This window comes from Prunus dulcis, chromosome 1 (genome assembly GCF_902201215.1).
Source record: "Prunus dulcis chromosome 1, ALMONDv2, whole genome shotgun sequence".
Lineage (NCBI taxonomy): Eukaryota > Viridiplantae > Streptophyta > Magnoliopsida > Rosales > Rosaceae > Prunus > Prunus dulcis.
The window spans coordinates 36,915,309-36,934,527 of NC_047650.1; the positions used below are offsets into that span (position 1 = coordinate 36,915,309).

The 19,219-nt window shown below is 37.3% G+C and overlaps 2 protein-coding genes across 6 annotated transcripts; both read right to left on the reverse strand.

Moving 5' to 3' along the window:
- Nucleotides 1-9,823: 9,823 nt before the first annotated feature.
- LOC117627202 (pentatricopeptide repeat-containing protein At1g08070, chloroplastic-like) lies at nucleotides 9,824-12,339 on the reverse strand. 3 transcript variants are annotated; one of them, XM_034359177.1, is made up of 3 exons: nucleotides 10,208-12,339; nucleotides 10,023-10,102; nucleotides 9,827-9,880 (listed from the first exon to the last, which is right to left on the reverse strand). In XM_034359177.1, exon 1 carries the CDS (start codon nucleotides 12,235-12,237, stop codon nucleotides 10,423-10,425), a length of 1,815 nt encoding a protein of 604 aa, XP_034215068.1. In that variant the 5' UTR covers nucleotides 12,238-12,339; the 3' UTR covers nucleotides 9,827-9,880; nucleotides 10,023-10,102; nucleotides 10,208-10,422. The 3 variants fall into 3 exon arrangements, with proteins under 3 accessions (XP_034215051.1, XP_034215068.1, XP_034215060.1); XM_034359169.1 differs by having other exon boundaries at nucleotides 9,827-9,884; XM_034359160.1 differs by having other exon boundaries at nucleotides 9,824-10,102.
- Nucleotides 12,340-12,728: 389 nt separating this feature from the next.
- Nucleotides 12,729-18,766, reverse strand: LOC117627219 (trafficking protein particle complex II-specific subunit 120 homolog). Of its 3 annotated transcripts, none has more exons than XM_034359189.1 (10): nucleotides 18,125-18,766; nucleotides 17,819-18,025; nucleotides 17,454-17,636; nucleotides 17,223-17,332; nucleotides 17,070-17,129; nucleotides 16,592-16,877; nucleotides 16,119-16,414; nucleotides 14,495-15,369; nucleotides 13,415-14,368; nucleotides 12,729-13,243 (listed from the first exon to the last, which is right to left on the reverse strand). In XM_034359189.1, exons 1-10 carry the CDS (start codon nucleotides 18,533-18,535, stop codon nucleotides 13,023-13,025), a joined length of 3,603 nt encoding a protein of 1,200 aa, XP_034215080.1. In that variant the 5' UTR covers nucleotides 18,536-18,766; the 3' UTR covers nucleotides 12,729-13,022. The 3 variants fall into 3 exon arrangements, with proteins under 3 accessions (XP_034215080.1, XP_034215088.1, XP_034215096.1); XM_034359197.1 differs by having other exon boundaries at nucleotides 12,801-13,243; nucleotides 16,119-16,411; nucleotides 18,125-18,726; XM_034359205.1 differs by lacking the exon at nucleotides 18,125-18,766 and having other exon boundaries at nucleotides 12,801-13,243; nucleotides 17,807-17,936.
- Nucleotides 18,767-19,219: the final 453 nt, after the last annotated feature.

Sequence of the window (19,219 nt, forward strand, 5' to 3'; positions counted from 1 at the left end):
CCCGCTCCAAGCACGCGCCAAAACGAGAGAATCGCAACCCTACACGTGGCGTGCTGTGAGAAGACCACTGAGAATTTTTGACTTCTCTGACAGCCGCCGGCTTAATCAATTCGAGATGTGGTCCCCTTTGTGGGATGCGGTCCCCACTTTCGAGCCCCGTGGGCCCCAAAATGGCAAGATTAGGAAAAGGGTTCTAAAAAAAATACAAAATAAAAACGGTGAGGGCCCACTTGGGGGGAGAGCGGGTGCTGCTGTGTGTGGCTTTTATGGCGAACTGTTCACCTACATGGCTAATTAAATTAAAAGGCAAATGGTCCCCTACCTAGTTGCTCTCTGTATTTTTCAATTTTAAATTTATTTACTGTTATATTTTGTTTGCGGAAATCCCAAAATTTGAACTCCATATAGAGTCAGCTATTTATACACAATTACAAATTGAGCTGAAATTTACTTTCTAAAGGCCAGTTTGATATTTTTTATTTATTTTTTATTTTTTATTTTTTGTGCTATGATATAAAGGAAAATAAGAGCGATAATGGAAGTGAGGATAAGATAAGAGGATGGGAGGGAGAAGTAACAAAAGTGAAAAATAATTTCAAATAGATTTCAATTTTTAAATTTTGTTTTCACTTTTGTTACTTCTCTCTCTCATCACTCCTCTCTCCCATCTCTCACTCTCATCTTTCCTCTCAGTCTAATCTCCACTCTCATTCTTACTCTTTTTTTTCTTTATATTATAGCACAAAAAATAAAAAAATAAAAACTAAAAACCAAAATTAAAATGGTTATCAAACAGACTCTAAATTTGTCCATTTAATTATAGAGGGACAGCCAATAGCGGAAATATGTTTAAATATACTTCAACATCCTCTTTCACCAAACCAAAATTGAAGATGTATTGATTCAATTCAAGTGTTTTAATCTTACTATACAACTTTACTACATTATTGTTGTACAGAACGAATGCTTGTCCTCATTTTTCTTTTTCACCTCTACAACCTCTCAATTTTATTCATTTTAAATATAAATGATTCGAATATACAACCTCGGTTCCAAGAATAACTACTAAATTGCTTGAGTTATAAGCTCCTTGTCAATTTTATTTCTATTTCTTTGACAAACAACACAATTTACATTCTAGTGATTTAATTAAAATTAATCTCAGATCAACAGGAAAAAAAATCAGCAAAATCAATGAATGGGTGCTTCTGTTTGCACCCACTACTAATATTATCATATCATATGGTTCTTACCCATTTTAAAATTATTTATTTAATTTGAAGAAAAAAAAAATGAAGATAGATATCTTTTGTTCTATCCCTTGCTACCATCTTTTAAGCTCATAATTCTATATATAGATAGATATTGTCCGGTTCCTACGTACGTACCTTCACTTTATGGGACATAATCTTATACTAGTTAAGATAAAGCCTCGAGATGATTAAAAAACAATTAGACCCTAAACCTATTTTATAATTCTGAAGCGACAAAAGAAGAAAGTATATTCTATGGCATACGGTCTTGGCTTTGGATAAGGACTAGTAGAAAATTAATGTCAAGTATGACTTTAATTTCCTAATACTTTACAATATTATGATTTAAAATAAGAGCCATGTGTGTACATATGGTCCTACATTTACCTCATTGTCTTGCCTTCTCAACCATCTTTATTAGTATTGAATTACCTACACTCTACTCTTTCCATTCTCAAATATTTTTAGTTGAAAGGTCGATGAATGAGTAAATTACTTCTAGGGTTTTGACTTAGGTATGAATTAAACCATTTGATTATAGCGGGTACCTCTTTCTAGTAGTAAAATCTACTTCTAGATGCAAGAGATTTGTAATTCAAGTATTTGAGGGCAGATGTTCCCAATATTACTTGTATAAAAATATACTTTTAGGGTTTTAATCTTGAGATATGATATTATATATAATCAGACTAGGAACTTCATATCTATCAATTAATCTCAAAATCAACTGTAATTATTAACGACACAATAACATAATACGTCAAATTGTCTAACCTATGAGATTATAGTCCAATGTTTTTGTCACAAACTAATTGGAAAGACAAATCTTCTCCAGTCAGAAAGTTTGACATATTTGACAAAAAATTGTTTACATAAATCATTGATTAGATGATTAGTATGTGTATTAGTCTATGCACTTTAATTAGACTCGAATTGAAAACGAAAACTATCACGGTTTAAAAAAAGAAAAAGTAGGGGGTCATATGAATGGGACAATTTTACCAATATGAAACCCAGCTAAGACGGCTCTTGTCGCATCTCAAAGAGTCAGTCGCTGTTCCAAGCCATGCGTGCCTTTTATATTCATATGTCATTTCCTAATTTTATTTTAATAATAATAATTTATTTTATTTTTATTTATGTCTAGACCTCAATCTCAATCGCTTGTCAGATACTATTTGTTATTGGTTTGGCAAAAAGAAAAAGCAAAAGAAGAAGGCACTATTTCTCTTTTTGGCATCAACCCAACAACGCCAACATTAGTTGGGGATTAAGCAGATTTGTTAATAGAAGTTTCTTTTGCTGGTGACACCTAATCCTTGGATTAGAGATCTTAATCACCATCCTTTTTCTGTTGTGGCACCCAAAAAAAATCAATCGAGTGTACCTGCAATCACCAAATTCCTATTCATTGCTTTGTTGATCATGACTTGGAAGTTGGTTCATAATAATAATAATTTTAAGGGATCATATGCATATATATAATTTTCATTAATCATTTTCCACCGACATTTAAATTTATAAAGCTAAAAGTTTTCGTTTGGAATAAAGGGTATTTCTCAATATTAATGGCTTTGGTCGACTAAATATTTGTGTTAAAAAGAATACAAAAACATACGGGTAGTAGGATGAGTATTTTGAAAATGAAAAAGAAAACCATCACTAAACTATACTTGTACCATTAGCTTATGATAATTGTGAACACAAAACAAGTTGCAAGCACATAAACAAGGATTTTGTAGAGACAACATACATGCGTGTGAGTGATTATTAATCATCTAATGTGAATTTTACAATAAAATTCACACAAATATACAACTGACAATCACTCATAAATGCGTGAAAATATGTTTTCATGTTTAATAGAACATAAGGGGATGAAATAGTTTGTAAGCTTCACATTATTATCTGTAACATAACAACTGGAAAAATTAAACTATGAATGTGTGTTGCATGCAATTTAAAAGGGTGTGAAGAAACAATTTTTCATTTTTTTCCAAGGACAAAAATATACAATCTCTTGGACTCCTGTGGTCCAAAAAATTGGGACAATATATATATATAAACAGTTTGTGAATGGTTGTGCAGTCTACACGTGTCATGCTTAAAGCCCAAACGTTAAGAATCCATTGAGATGGTTTCGTAGGGCATCCGTTACCTGTGACCTGCTCAACGTGCAATTGGCGGGGTTGTCGAAGTCCAGCGAATCACAGCCCGCCACAAGTTTCCGCTAGGGACCGGTTTCACACGGGGGCCCACACGTTTTACACGAGGCAACAAGTGAAACCCCAAGTGTGGTCCCCACATGGATGATGCATGCATACGACACACTTTGACACTCACTAATTGTAAAAAACCAAATGGATTTGCAAAAAACGTGTGATTAGTCGTAGGTTGATTGGTAGATTGGTAGATTGGTTGATTAGGAATTTGTGTGCGTTGATTGTGTCTGCCAAGATTAAGGTTCGTTATTTTTTAAATTATAAGTGGAGCCCACTTAATTATGGAGGGGACAAGATTTAATTAGGGATTTAGGAGGAGAGTGGAAAAGGTCTTGTATAGGGCTTTTGTCTGTGTCCTTGTCTTTTATAATTTTTGGATCCAATTCTTAATAATTAGGGCGTACGTGGGATGGGAGATGGGATTTGTGATGATTTGGATTTTGTTGGCTTGTCATAAAGTTTATCGAGCTGTTATTTGTTTTTTCATTGTATGCCGACTACTTCTACTCTAATCTCTTTTCAATACGTCGTTTGTAAAATTATATTGTATTTTAATTTTTTGAACCGTCTAGTTTTTAGATATTTTCTCAAAAATTGTTTTTGGCAAAGAAATCACTAGAATTCAAAATTATTTGACAACTCAATTAGATGGTTGATATTTATTGTTGTCTTTCCTTGAAGTACCGTGTTTGTCAATTTTATTGATTTCAATTAGATGCCTTAATGATTTTTAATTTGCTTGATTTTTTTACAAAGATAATTTATAAATGAAGACTTGAAAAATAGACAATTTAGATCGTTAAAAAAAAAAATCATAAGAGACTCTAAAAGGTGTCCGTCAAATAAAATTATTTAACGAATTCCTCAAAAAAATTGTACTATCTATATATGCAAACGTGCAACATATTTACACAACTGTGCTCCTAGAAGAGGTGGTATCTACTGCACTCCTAATTTCATTGGAGTTTCGAGGCGCATGTTGGAGTCCCAATTGTGTGCTTCAATGGCTGGCCTTGAGTACATCAGGTATATGCAGGCTTATTCTAAAAAGCATACATGTGTCTTGAAGTGGTACGGATGAATGACAATAGTTAATCTCATTTGTTGCAAGTTATGTTACGTAAACTGAGACCCTCAGCCCAAGCTCGCGTGTTTCGTAACACAAATGCATTACTTTACAAACTTCAAACTTTTTGAAATACTTTTTATGAAAATACGTGACATGACTATTAGATAATCTAAATTATATTTGGCATACATCACGTCTCGATCGACACCCTTGTCAAATTCATATGTACTAATTTTTGTCACCACAACATCCCTTTCTTTTATCAATGGTTCTACCAATTGATAGGTTTCCATAAATAATTGAAATTCACTTTCTTGATCTATATCTTCAATTCTAGGAACAACCCTCTTTATATATGCCAATTTATCTGAACTTAAATGAGAGATATATGTATCTTCATTAGAGTAAGTTTGGTGAGGCGAATCGGTCTCCCTCAATTAGTCTCAACGAAAAGATTATGAATCTGACAGATCCTCTATTTTTTTATATATAAATATATAATATAATATACGTACAGAGAGTTGTAGTTTCGGATCTCTCAAAATAAGCTTATTTGACAAAATTTGTTACTTGTAATTTTCAAATAATGCTGGAAAACAAAGTCCTCGTTGGTTTCCAAACTCGTAGTTATCAGATGGTGTCCGTGGGGTAACATTCTTTTGGAAGAGACTTGGCAAAAAGGTCAAAGGAAGCAAGTAGGAAAAGCGAACCCCATTGTGAATTGATGTTCAGGAAAAAGAAAAGAGGAAAAACCACTCGTGGATTCTCATTTGATCAAATACCCCATTATTGGTTCGTTTTGACCACTCCATCTCTCCATGCATGAATATATGAAAGTAGCTCATGATCTGACTGATGAAAATATATACCTATTATTCAAAATCATTGTTATGCTTTTTCTTTTCCCATTTATGCCAAATCGTTTTCTCTCCCATTCATTCGCATCACCAAGCTACCCTAGCTAACCCTAGCTAGCTTGCCGAACAGATGAAATGGGCATTAAGTTTAAGTGGAATATTTTGTGCTTGATGCATAGCGTGATAATTAGACCAACAGTTGTGATCACAAACTTTTGTGATGTGCTTGCCTTCCAATATTTACTGGTATTGAGTTGTCATCGAACCCTAAAATCAACAGGTAGTGAGTGGAACAACTCAGAACATTATGCGGAATAATATACTTTAAAAAGGACAGATGTACAATTTTAATTAGTTATGGTGCGCGTGACGATGATGTTACCCCACACAAAGTATGGGGTGGCCTTATCCAGAGTTTGAAGAAACGTTTTTCTGTGTTTGGTATTGAAGACATTTTATGTTGTACCCCGTTGATGCTTGCTTATCGAGGCGCACTTGTGGCTGAAATCATTGAGAAAATGGTATCATTTGGGAACAATTATAGAGGGGAGAATTTGGCAAAAAGTGAGAGAGTCCGGGGAAAAATGCTCACAATAATTATAAATCATACAGAAATCGCATAATTGAGACATGCAATTTGCTGTGCTTGGATTAGATACGTGTAATTCAGAAGATGCTCTTCTACATCTTCACAGTCAATTCATGCATGCACGTAAGAGGGTTTTAATTAAGGATTGTAAGTAATTAGGATCATGTTATCTTGTTTAATCTTCATGTTTTGTTACTGGGTTTTGGAGATTAATAGCTGGTTTTTTAATTTGATGATGGGATTAGGCAGTTGCTAATTTTACCCACCTTCTTTTTCGACTTCATGTTCCTTTGCCTCCTCTCTGGCCCCCCCTCCTCTATCTCTTTGTTAGGCTTTCTTGCATGGACCACAAAAACACTGAGCATTTCGTGCATGGACCACTCAACCACTCACCTCTACTTCACTGTGCTCCCTAACCCCACGCCCCACCCCCCACCCCTCCCCAAGAAAAAAAGACCAAAAAAATATGTCAAAATGTTTGAAAGATACATGTGGGAATCCAATCTCTATTCTTGACCTAGGCATATTTAACTGCCAATGTTCCACCCAATCTTTTATAGCATTTGTACTTGGTATTGTTAAGAAAGGAGCTTGATTTTTTGTTAAAATCCCCTCTATCTATCAAGGTCATTGAATAAAATCCAATTGCTAATTCTCTTTACTATTGAGTTTTTGGATGATAGGAAAATCGAATACAAAACTTCAGATCGAGGGATGAATGCTTTTGGATGTGAGTCGCTAGATAAGTTTTAAGTAAAGTTGAATGATTGAGATTTGAATTTTCAAGTGAGTGAGAGAGAAAGGGAGAAAGAGGAAGGAGATGATCCACCTTTAAGAAAGTTGCTAATTACAATTAGCCTAGTTAATTAATATCTCATGTAAAAGAGTGCAAAGTAGATAATATTTTGTTTTGCAAGGGACAGCTTCCGCTGGGGAAGCGTGAAAACTTACCATCTTAGGCTGTAAGAAGAGGGAACAAAAGACCCGGAATGGTAAAAAGGAAAAAGGACAGCAACTACATATATATATATATATATATATATATATATATACCCCACCAGCTCAATTCAGCTAATGTAGGCGATATTGATAGATGATGAGGAAAAATAAAAGAAAAGAAAAGAAAAGAAAAGAAAAGAAAGCAACAAAAGGACATATAATAGAGCAAAGCAAAGCATGGTTTTGATTTGATCATGTTTTGTTTATTGCCCTTTCTTCTGTGATGTCACACCAGCCATCAGGTGCCTCACAACCCTTTTTAAATAAATAAATATTTTTTTTAGTACAAGTGATAGTAAGAGATGAGGTTTTCTCTCATACATAACATAGTCATGATGTTATGAAGATTCGAATTTAAGACCTCAGTTGGCAAGTCAATGCCATTTTTATATTTGGCTAGATCTCGTTAGCGTTCTAAATTTTTTTTTAATTAATCAGAGGCACTTGCCAACTTGAATGAGCATGAGTTTCCCTCCAAAAAGAGTTTCAATTCAAATGACCCTATCTTTTATTATTATTTTTTTAAATGATGAATTAAGTTTGTGCGCTGCTATATTGCAAGAGTGTTTTTGTCAAATTCTTCTCACCAGTGAGATTGAAATTTGTGGACTTTAGGGAAGTTTATTTTATGCTATTTGTCAATGCATGCCAAAGAATAAATCTAGGCCTTGTGGGATGAAGCTTGACCTACTTTTGGAAATTTTCTAGTTTTTGACAAAATTTGTTCAGAAGGGCTGCTAAGGGAATATTGGCACAGTGATCATAAATTTGGAATATTTTTCAAAGTACTATGCATGAAGAAATTTGTGTATGTATCTATGGAAATTGAAAACATTTTGACATTTTTATCATTGTTTGGTGAAAGTTGTCAAATAAAATTGCTGACCACCAAAAATGCGACACTGAAAAATTAATATGTATTATTTCCAATGTGTTGGCATATCATCTTCATAGTTATCTTTCCTTGAAAGGCAACACAAAATTGTCATCAAACATTACATAATGTTGGGTGCTGACATCTTCCTCCCTCCTCAATCTTCAGGTTCATTCATCCTTGTATATTCTGGGCTAGTTAGGCCCATGCAACATCTGGGTTTCACGCATCCCCAGCTATCACAAGAGACCCAAATAGAACGTGCGAGTACGAAACGAGTTATAAACTCAGATGTTTTAACTTCGAACTCTCACATTGATAAGAAATTGAATTGTATTGTCTTAGAAAAGGTTTATATAAATTTAAGGAGGCGGGACATATGCAACAACAAAACAAGTTCACATGTTACACACATGTCATTCTCTATCAAAAACCACAATTTAAAAAACACATGCCTACAAATTTATCAATCACTTTCGTTTGTGTACCATTCTAACTGAATCACATTTCCCACAATTTTTTCTGGGTCACATTGCATTGTTTCATTTTCTCTATCTATACACTGTTGCCGTACACCCAACTGCAAACCAGAGGAGGACCCTATTTCAGGGTTCCAACTAGCGCCATAGGCCCACCAAACAAGCCCATGTTTACTGCTCCTTTCACCTAACCTAAGGAACAATCCAAGTACCAAATATCCCTATAGAACTTCTAATTTTAATTTTAATTTTAAATGTTTTTAGGGTCGTAGCTGTTTAGCACTATTAATCAAAAGAGATTTATGCTAAGGACAAGTACTCACTTGTATCCCAATCGTATTATAAAATTCACTTACATCAACGGCTGACAGTCACTCACGCACGCATAAACGACTGTTCATAACATATCTTATAAAACAAGTTTCACTTTTACATGTACAAATTTTTTTTTTTTTTTCACATGTGTGTAGACGACGGACCGTAACATTTCTTATAAAAAAAAGTTTCATTCTAAAAAACTTGTCTTACACGTGCATCTAAGTTATAATCAATCAAATCGTTTGTCCTGGTCGACATAAGAAAAATGACTATTATTTTCCCTTTCTTCCATGTATGTAACTCTGTTTTGGATAGAGAATGACTCGTATAGCGAACCCATTGGGCAATTATAACATGTTGATGTACAAACATCATAGAATTGAATTGGTGATGGGATACAAATGTGACCGCATAATGGAAGAAAGTCTCTCTCCCAACTCTCAACACAGTTGCAGGGTCAGGCTTTTATCCCATCTTTCACTTTCATTACATCTTCATCACAGAGAGGCGTGTTCTAAATTTTAAGTATCATTGCAAGTTGAATTGATTGCTAGAGCTATCTTATATTTCCTTATGCGTGCATGAGCGATTTCTAACAACTGATAGATGTAAAGCGTACAATTCATTTATTATTGTATTTCACCACCGTCACGAGCCACTAACACTAGCAAATGAAATTAATCTTACTATTTACTGTTTAGCAGCACATGAATTGTCTTTTACTTTTGTATGTTGTTTTGTCTTTGAAAATTAAATTGGGAGAAAGTGATTTGAGGTATGGTCGGAGGAACCTCTTAATTTGGTGGCTTGAGCAGTTGAGCTAATACTGGTGGAGGCCTCTTTTACAGCATATGACTGTCCCTTAATAATACCATTGCCAAGGGGACCGTGGAAACGAATCTTATTCTTGTCAATTTATATAAACAACAAGAAACAATAACATCAATCAACTCACCAAAATTTCCAAATTTGTTCACAACTTTTTTCCAAAACCTCCGAGAGTAGCAAAACTCATGGGTCCAGTTGACGTACAATAATTTTAGGCTCATTAAGATGTTGTACAACTTTAAATAAGTATACAGGCCTAAAATTATTACAGAAAAGAAATATAAATAACAACTGATAAAATCATCAGCAACATGTTCTGAAGGTTTTTTTAAAAAAAAAAATTGCTCCGGTCGACTCGGGAGATGTTTCAAATTGAGTGAAGACATAAGAAGCTGGCTGTGTTGAATGTGCAATTAGAGGAAGCATTTTGATCACCAAAATCCGAAACAGAAAATGTCAGCTGAGTAAAATATCTGAAAATATGAAATTATGGAAACTATGGCTGTACTTGAGTTGAGATATACAATTCTATACCTTAAACTTCAACAGTGTGAATGATACTAAAATTATCCTGTCATAGCAGCATGTTCCATGAAGAAGAATTAGAAGGCCATCTGCAAGAGAGATCACTAATTTTAGACTGACAGATATTCAACAAAACATGTCCATGAATAAGCTCAGAAGTCAATTGTGAAGCATTATCAAGGAAAGAATGAAACCTTCAAATAAATCTCCAAATCATTTCTGTGATATTCTGCGTCTGTCGCCCCACAATCTGGAATATGCAAACCATGGCTAAAGGATCTCAGATTGCTGAAATTGCCCTGTACTTCTGTAACAGGTGCAGCAGCAGGGTCAGAGTACCAAACTGCTCCCCTCGCTTCCCTTGTCCCTTACCCAATTTCACAAAATTTCACCGAGAAATGGTTGTCCCTCAGCTACTTTCCAAATGCTCTCCAGCTAAAGCAGGCAAGCGCATGGAGCCTGTCGCCGTCTTGAGCTTGTCGCTTAATTCATCCAACACCGAGTAGATCTCTTCTGATTTAGGGTGTGTCTTGTCAGCAACAAGAAACTCATGAACTACATCACCAATCTCAATCATGCTACATCCAGGTAGCTTGCAAAAACTTGCGTCAACCATTGCCTGTCTAACTGCTTTAACCCTGTCAAACCTTCCAGCTGCAGCATACATATTTGCTAACAACACGTAGGAACCCCCATCCATTGCTTCTAAGTTGAAAATATGGTCAGCTGCCCACTCTCCCACCTCAATATCACCATGAATGCTACAAGCATTAAACAGTGATCCCCACACAATTACATTTGGTTCAATATCCATCCTCTCAATGAGCTCCCTTGCTTCTTTTAGAAGTCCAGCACGGCCAAGAAGATCAACCATGCAACCATAATGCTCAACTTTTGGGGTGATCTTATCATTTTTCACCATCGAATCAAAGTATTGCTTGCCTTTTTCAACCAAACCAGCATGAGCACAAGCATGTAAAATCGAAAGAAAGGTTATGCTATCCGGAATAGCACCTGATTTTCTCATCTCGTCAAAGAGCTCTGTTGCAGATCCAGCCTGCCCATTTGACGCATATCCAGAGAGAATGGTGTTCCATGTTGCAACAGTTTTTTTATCCATTTGATCAAACACTTCTCTAGCTGCTTCAATAGAACCGCATTTTGCATACAGGTCTACCAAAGAGGTCCCGATGAACTCGTCCCAAAGTCCATTCTTCTCTGCAAATTTCCGAACCCAATTCCCTAGATTAATAGCTCCGGTTTGGGCACAAGCAGACAACAAGCCTGAAATTGTGTACCTATCAGGCTTAACATCCCAAAAACACATATCCTTGAAAAGATCAATTGCTTCCCTCGAAAACCCATTAAGGGAATAACCACTTATCAATGAGTTCCACACCACAGAATTCTTCTCAGGCATTCCCTCAAACACTCTCTTTGCATAATCTAAACAGCCACATTTTGCATACAAGTCAACCATTGCAGCTCCCAGTTTCACACTTAACCCAAAAGTTACCTCTTTTCTCACATACCCATGAATTTCTCTCCCAAGTTTCAAGTTTTTCGATACCGTGCAAGCCGATATCAATGCCAAAACCGCGCCTTCATTGAGCTCAACCTCTCCCACTTTCACCATCTCCCTAAAAACCTCACAAGCTTCCAAAGGCATCCCATTTCGCGCATAACCCATTATCATGGCATTCCAGAAAACAACATCCTTCGCCTTAAATTCATCAAACACCTGCCTTGCACTCTCAATTTTTCCGCAAACCCCATACAAGTTTAGCAAAGAACTACACAAAAACCTATCCGAATCAAACCCAATTCTAACAACCACACCATGAACCTCCCTCCCTTTCTCCACAGCCAATTCACTAGCACAAGCTTTGAACACAAAAGGGTACGTGAACTGGTCGCCAACCGCATTTTCGCGTACCCTCATATTGTTATACATTGATAAAGCAACAAATGGGGTTTCTGATTGAGAATATGCTTTGATCATGGAATTGTAAATGAAGATGCTTGGCTCTTGGGTTTGAACCAAGATGCGTGTGGCGTAGTTCAGAGACTGAGGGAACAGGAAGGAATTGGCGATTTGGGTGAGGATGAAATGGTTGTAGGAAAGGCCTGAGATTATAGATTTGGCATGGATTTGCTTCAGTTGATTAAGGCTTGTGCAGGTTTCTATGAGAGCTAGGAGTGACTTGGGTCCCTGAGTTTTCATTATAGCATCAGTGGATCACTGGGAATTGTACCAGTTGTTCAGTTTATGTCACTGTATGGCGGCGGGGAAATGAGGAGGGAAACAAGAGTCGTGCAAGGTTTTTGAGTAACGGCATTTCAAAATAGAGACTAGTTTTGATAACTCATAAAATCACAATGAAAATTTAGTTTTGACTTCAAATTCCTTACATAATTATCTAGATAACAATATTTTGTGTTTGATACCCAATACATATTAGTGTATTTTAATAATGCTTTTAAACATTTGATATTCAGGTAACATCAACACATAATACTTCAAGAAAAGTGGCATAACTCTTAGGAAATAATCATTGATCTGGTTTCGAAATTAAACACCACGTAAGATAAAGACCAGAAATGTTTGATAAAAAATAAAGAGACCACAAATGATCAGTCCGACGACAATAATCACCTGCCAAAATGTTTGTCAACAATCTACAATCATGTTTTTTAGTGTAAAAAAAAAAAAAGTTAAGCCAAATCGATAGGTTGAACAGGGTGACAACTTATTTCACAACATTGTACAAAATTACAATATGAATATAAATGTACAACAGAACACACCCTAATAATAAGAATTTGTTTTCAGAAGTCGATAAAATGGAGGGAGGTTCCATGGCGAATCTCAAGAACACATAACTATAACTCCTGCCGCTGCCAATAAAAAGCTGGCATTGTTTACTGACACTGAAAGCATTGTTCCTCTACTCTAACATAGTACATTTTGGGAGCTAATCCAGCTGATGTTTTTAGTCGGAAGAACCATCATGCAGTCCCAACAACACGAACATGATATGGGGGCCCACGGCAGAAAATCGGCTCATCGGAGGATTTAGTTCTTGCGCGAGCCCTGAGAATATCATTAGCATCATCGATCACCGAGGCCGCTACCAGCGTGTACTCTCCTGGGACAAGAAAATACAGAGAGAAAGAATGCTTGATTTCTTGAAGCGAAGGAACCTCCACATTGATCCCGCTCAAAACACCTACATACAAATCAATCGTAAAACACATCAGTGACACATTGTATTGCATCTATGAAAATTGCAATGGAAGTTCTAATAACACTGATTGCCAAACAAACAGTTTCAGAAATAAACAAAAAATAGGCAGGATTAAAGAAGTGATTGAAGAAAGGCATCATCATAGAACATTACCCGAACACAAGACAGTTGCCTTTGTACCCTCTACGCAATTCTCTCCAGCAACATCTCTGCATGTGATGCTAAGACTCATCTTGATCTTCTCCTTTGTGTTATTACGAACCACGACTTCCATCGGAGTCATTTCATGCGCCAGCACAGAACCCTTAGCTGCAGCAGAGTGAACTTGAACATTGGGAGAATTGTGCGAACTAGAATTTTCAGGTTCAAGGGCATATCTAGAAAGCCTGAAGCAAAATGTCAATGGGTCTGGCAGCAGTACATCCATAACTGATGTCTGAAGGGCTGCCTGTATAGCATCCTTGATATTTAACTCCCCAGAGCTGTTCCGCCCTGATTGCCACCTAACCTTTATTTTAGATATGAGGTTCTTGATAGAAGCATTAAGTTCCGCTTTAGTATTCCTTTCTGAAAAGCTTGAATTTCTGCCACTATTAGCCCCATCTGGCAGATTATCCTTCACAAAGAAAGAATCATCAAGAACTGGTAATTTAAAATGCTCCAGTGGTATCAGTACCCTTGCGGAGCAATCTCGATCAATTCTTGTTTTAGGGTAACCATACTCAGCAGCATCTCGATCTCCAGAAAGTCTATGATCATGACTAAAGTTCTCCAGCTGGACTGAAACAGTAATTTCAAAGACAACATCAGTGGGATTAGACAGCTCAAGTTCAAGAAAGCGCAGTCCCCAACTTCCTCTGAAAGGATCAATCTTCACCAATCTGTCCATCTTAGTTGGAGAACTAAGAGCTTCAGTAGGGCTATCTTCTATATGAACTGGTTTTGGAAGGTTTTCACCCACTTGCGCAGGAATCTCCATTGAGAGCAGACGAGCCTTTACAAAAGACAAACCCTGCAAAACACAAATCTGCAAAGGAACAACCAGGCGCCTGCCAGGGGGAACAGCAGATTTATTTGTAGCAGGATCTCCAATATTTGTCAGAGGCCCTGAAAAGTAAAATGTAAAGCATTATTGTCAGAAAGAGAAGTTATTGGTACTCATACTCACTACTCAGGAACAAGGTGCCACAGAGAGAGAGAGAGAGAGAGAGTATTATATAGATTTATCAATACCTGCATAATGGATCAACAATGTGGGGTTACTTCCATCCTTAGAATGCCTCACAGTGCCTCCAGAGCCACTCCTGCCTGCAGTATCTGCATCTGCTAAGACATGCCGCCAAGCTCTTAAGGTCACAGGTAAAGTCACTTCTGCACCAGGCCTCAACGGGAGGGCTGAGTTTAAGGTTTCAGATGCAATCGAGATAACAGAATCTTGGTTTTTTCCTGAGAGTGATACATGTGCTTGCTCAACTGGAACAGTACCTGCATTAGCCAGACTTATCCATAAATCATGAATTTCACCTTCATGTAGAATGATTGCACCGTCACCCCCGACAACACGTGAAACCAGCAATGGTAATGGTGGTACCACAGAAATGTTTGGAACAGATATATTTTTCAACCTCGCAGACCCACAGCATCTGAATGGGTCAGAAAGCACAAGTCCTTGTGTAGCTCCAAGGAGCAGATTGTCAACATCCTTAAACAGGTGTTCAGTAATAACACCAAAGCAGTGGACAGTGCACCCAGGAATTGTTACCATCCCCACTGAAGTCGGGATCCCAGATAAAGTGACCACCTTTGATGAATTGGGTGGAAGGTTTACAGTAACTGGAAAAGCATCAAAATTTCCTGAAGGCACTGCGAGATATATACTATCAACCCTCAAATCAAAGCCACATGGGTTTGCCAGTTCGACCAAAATCTGAACTGGTTCTCCAACAATCCAAATCAGCTCCTGTTTGGTGTTAGTATTTGCATCTCCCTTGCTAAATGGCGTATAAATAAAAGGCCCAGTATTAGCAGCTCCTGCCCACCAGTCTTCTCTTGCTGGATTGCGCTTTACAATGTCCATTTGCGAAGGATGCATAGGAAAAGAATACAATCTAGAAGCAAGTATGATTAAATTAGAAAAATCCTCGAAAAATTTGATGAGAATTAAATGAAGAACATAATGGTGATTTGCCTGTATCCTTAACATCAATATTCAGTTCAGGATCACCTTAGATATGGGAGATTTTTAAAAACAAAGGAATAGATTGTTACTCATCGGCAATAAGAATAGAACACTTCTTAGCTCTACCACAGGATCTAAGCACATTATAGTTCCACAAAGAGTATATAGGTAAATAAAACATTGTTTATAAAAAATAAAAAAAAAACAAGAGGCTCTAAAGCAAGTAGCCTCAACTAGACAGAAACAAAAAGTAAATAAGAAAAACTCTAGCATCCATAAAAAAATCATTACGTTGGGCAGAGCTAGCAGGTATTCACTTCTCATTGCTCTGCAGTCTTAAGATTAAAAGGAAAAAATAAGGAACCTTTCAAATGAGTTTACTTCAGATTTGTCTGTAATTCATGTATCAGAAAGATCTGTTTCATTGCTGCTCTGCTAGATTAAGCATATTAATTGCCTTTGAATAGATAAATAATATATATAATAATTATGGTAAACATATAATTATTTGTTCAACTCCTAGGTATCATGGTCTCTGTGCAACTATATACTTGTCTTGCAATAAAGACAATGGGAAAAAAATTACCTATAGCACAGCAAATAATATTGTTGTTAGGCTTCATAAGAAATAAAATGTTCATGTACTAACAGGAAAAATGCATAGGTACTGGTGAAGACCTAATGAAAGGTAAAGCAGGGTCAGCACAGCGAGTTCCCGAGGGCAATCTATCTGCTGAATTTGAAAGTGCACTAGCAAGGCCATTTTGCCCAGCTGGTGTAATTAAGGGATAATATGATCTTAGTAGTCTTGCAGCTGCCCCCCAGGCAGCAAGAGGATCTCCTGCACGGACGGCAGATAGAAGAATTTCTCTTAGTACAACCATCTGTAGTGTGCTCCACTGAGACTCAAATAGAGAGACTACTGACTGGTGGAGCATTTTCCCACCCTCAGCAAGACTTGATCCAATTTCCTTCTGTGCGGAAATAAAACCAGAATGAGTAGCTGAAAACTTACTAAGGCTCACAAACAATCAAAGCCACACAACATATAAGAAGGTTTACACATGAAATTTACTAGGGAAATAAGCATGCAGACAGACCGAAATGCAAAACGTGACCCGGAATTTTTTGCTTAATACTTATATACTCACTTTGGAAGGAGAGTCTTCTGCGGAAGCTCTACTTTGAACACGATATGCTCTTGTGGTCATTGCTAAAACTTGCATTGCACTAATAGCAGCCAGTCTATTATCTTGTTGCAAATATAACTGAGCTACCTGCCTCGAGAAAAAAGCAGCTTTTCGCTGATAACCAAGAGTTCCGTATAACCGAGCTATTTCAACATATAATACGAGTCTATCACTGGCATCAATAAGAGACTTAGCACCATCTGCTGCACTTGTTAGGTATCCCACTACCTCCTTAGCCAGCTCTCGTCTGCCAAAATAAACCAAAAATAAATCCGTAAGATGAAATAGTGTAAATAATAACTCTCTTCCTATTAGTATTTGTGATCTAATTCAACTTTTTTAGAGCCAGAACATTATCCAGTGAGGTCGAGGGATACAATCATACAAGTAATACATGCTGCCTTTATCAAATCATATAATGCTCATGAACAAATTTTACCTGCAAAGAAACCTTGCCATTTTCAAAGTAGCCTCTAGTTCAAAAGTTAAGGGTGAAACTCTGCACAGAATAGATTAATAAAAGTAACTGTTAAAAGAATAAGTACATAACTAAAGTAACAACCATTTAAACACAACAGAATCTATGAATTACCTCTGAGCGTGCTCTTGTATAAATGACTTCCTGTAGTGCGAGATGACACTACTATACCGAAATCTAACTTCATCTTCCACAGCCGAATCCTTTTCGCCCATTCGATCAATCTAACAACATGTATATATAAATCAGTCATAGGAAATAAAGCAATAAGTAAACAGAAAGCCATGCAAGTCTACGTTACTAAGCACAGGTAACCATGCAAAAGTCCAGAGAAGTAGCTATTACCAGTAAGGCACAGACATTTCCCTCCAATGCACCAGCATACCAGAAAAAATCTCCAGTCAACCTAGCAAGTTCTAGTGCAGTAGTATAATGAGCATTAGCATCAACAGGTGACCCTGCCAACAAGCAATAATCACCCATTGTCTTCTGGGCACGCCCAAGCCTCCGTTTCTTCGCCTTTATAACCTGTCATTTTCATTGATTTTGCACTTTACTTTTCAGTACCAAAAAATGATAGAATTCATAACATTTAGCACAAAGAAAGAAATCCACATACCACCACTCCAATTCAGATACAACAAAACTATATATTAACAATGATAATAATGATAACAGCTTAAAATTCTATAGGACACCTAGACATGAACCTCCTCTGAGTTGAGAGTAGCTTGAGAATCCAAAGGCGTCTTGACAATAGTCCCTGCAGGCTCAGCTTTCAGCACCCATTTCTCAAACTCCATCAGCAACGACGCCGCTATGTCCTGCATCATCGTCTGCAAGTGAAACTCTTGCGTCGCCCGATCTGCTGGCGGAAACAGCATCAAGTTCCCACCTTTCTTGCTCCCATCCTCCAACTACAACAACAACAAAAATCCAAAAAGTTTCAAATTAAGAACAAGAAAAAAGAAGAATTGAAAAAAATGGAGAAAAGTCTAGATTCTGATTCTCGAGACCTGAGAATCGCCGGGGCAGAAGGCGAAGCAGCGATCGACGAGGGCAGAGGCGTAGGCACGGCGAGCCGAGTCGAATTGGTCGATGACCGAGTCGAGATCGGGCGACGAGGGGCAGTGGCAGATGCCGATGACGGCTAGGGTTTTGCGATTGGACTGAAAGTCCTCCCAGGGGGACGGTGGGGCCCCACCGACGATGAACTTAAACCGGAGGCTGCCGGAGTCCCATGGCTGATTTGAAAATGGGGACTTCTGGTGCTCAGTGTAGAAGGAGCTGATGGCGGAGAGAGGGATCGTCTGGTGGCGGAGCAGCATCGAGTGGTAGTCGCGCAGGAGGACGGGGGGCACGTGGCCGATGGGGAGGACCGCCACGCGGATCATGGAGCTGGTTTCGATGCTGACGTCCGGCTCCATTTTTGGGCGGGGATCGGAGAGTCAGGGGATTAGGCGTGGGAGTGAGTGTAGAGGATCGGGAGCATGAGAGTGGAAATGCCGCTGTGAGGAAGACACAGATCGTGTTCTCGGATTTTGGTTAGTTAATAAGATTGATGGAGAGGAGGGAAAGGTGTTTGGTTGCGGAGTAATGCGGACTCTGATTGGGGACAGAGATGCCCTTGGACGAGTTTTTCTTTTTCTTTTTCTATTCCTCTATTTATTTTAAAAGGTGCACCTTAAAATTATACTTTCTTTTGGTTGACGAAGAGGGATTGAATTCGGGTGTGATAGATAGACGCATTCCCTTGACGAACTCACCAAACGCACATCTATCAAAGAAAAACTACCCTATGCTATATATGCAATTTTGCAAAGTTTTAGTAAAACAATTTTTAACTTAAAATTCGTATTACAAAAAACTTTTACCTTAATTATATATATATATATATATATGCAGTTCCTATCTAGTTAGAATTTCAATACAACATAAACTTATAATTATGTAGTTGACTTATAATATCGCAACATAATATTATCAATTCATTTATGTTATAATTTATTTTTACACATAGTAGTTAAACTCAAGCACTGGTTTCATATGTGACAACTTTATTCAATGGTTGCAATGGTCTATACAAGTTAAACCAAAGTTTTATAATTTTA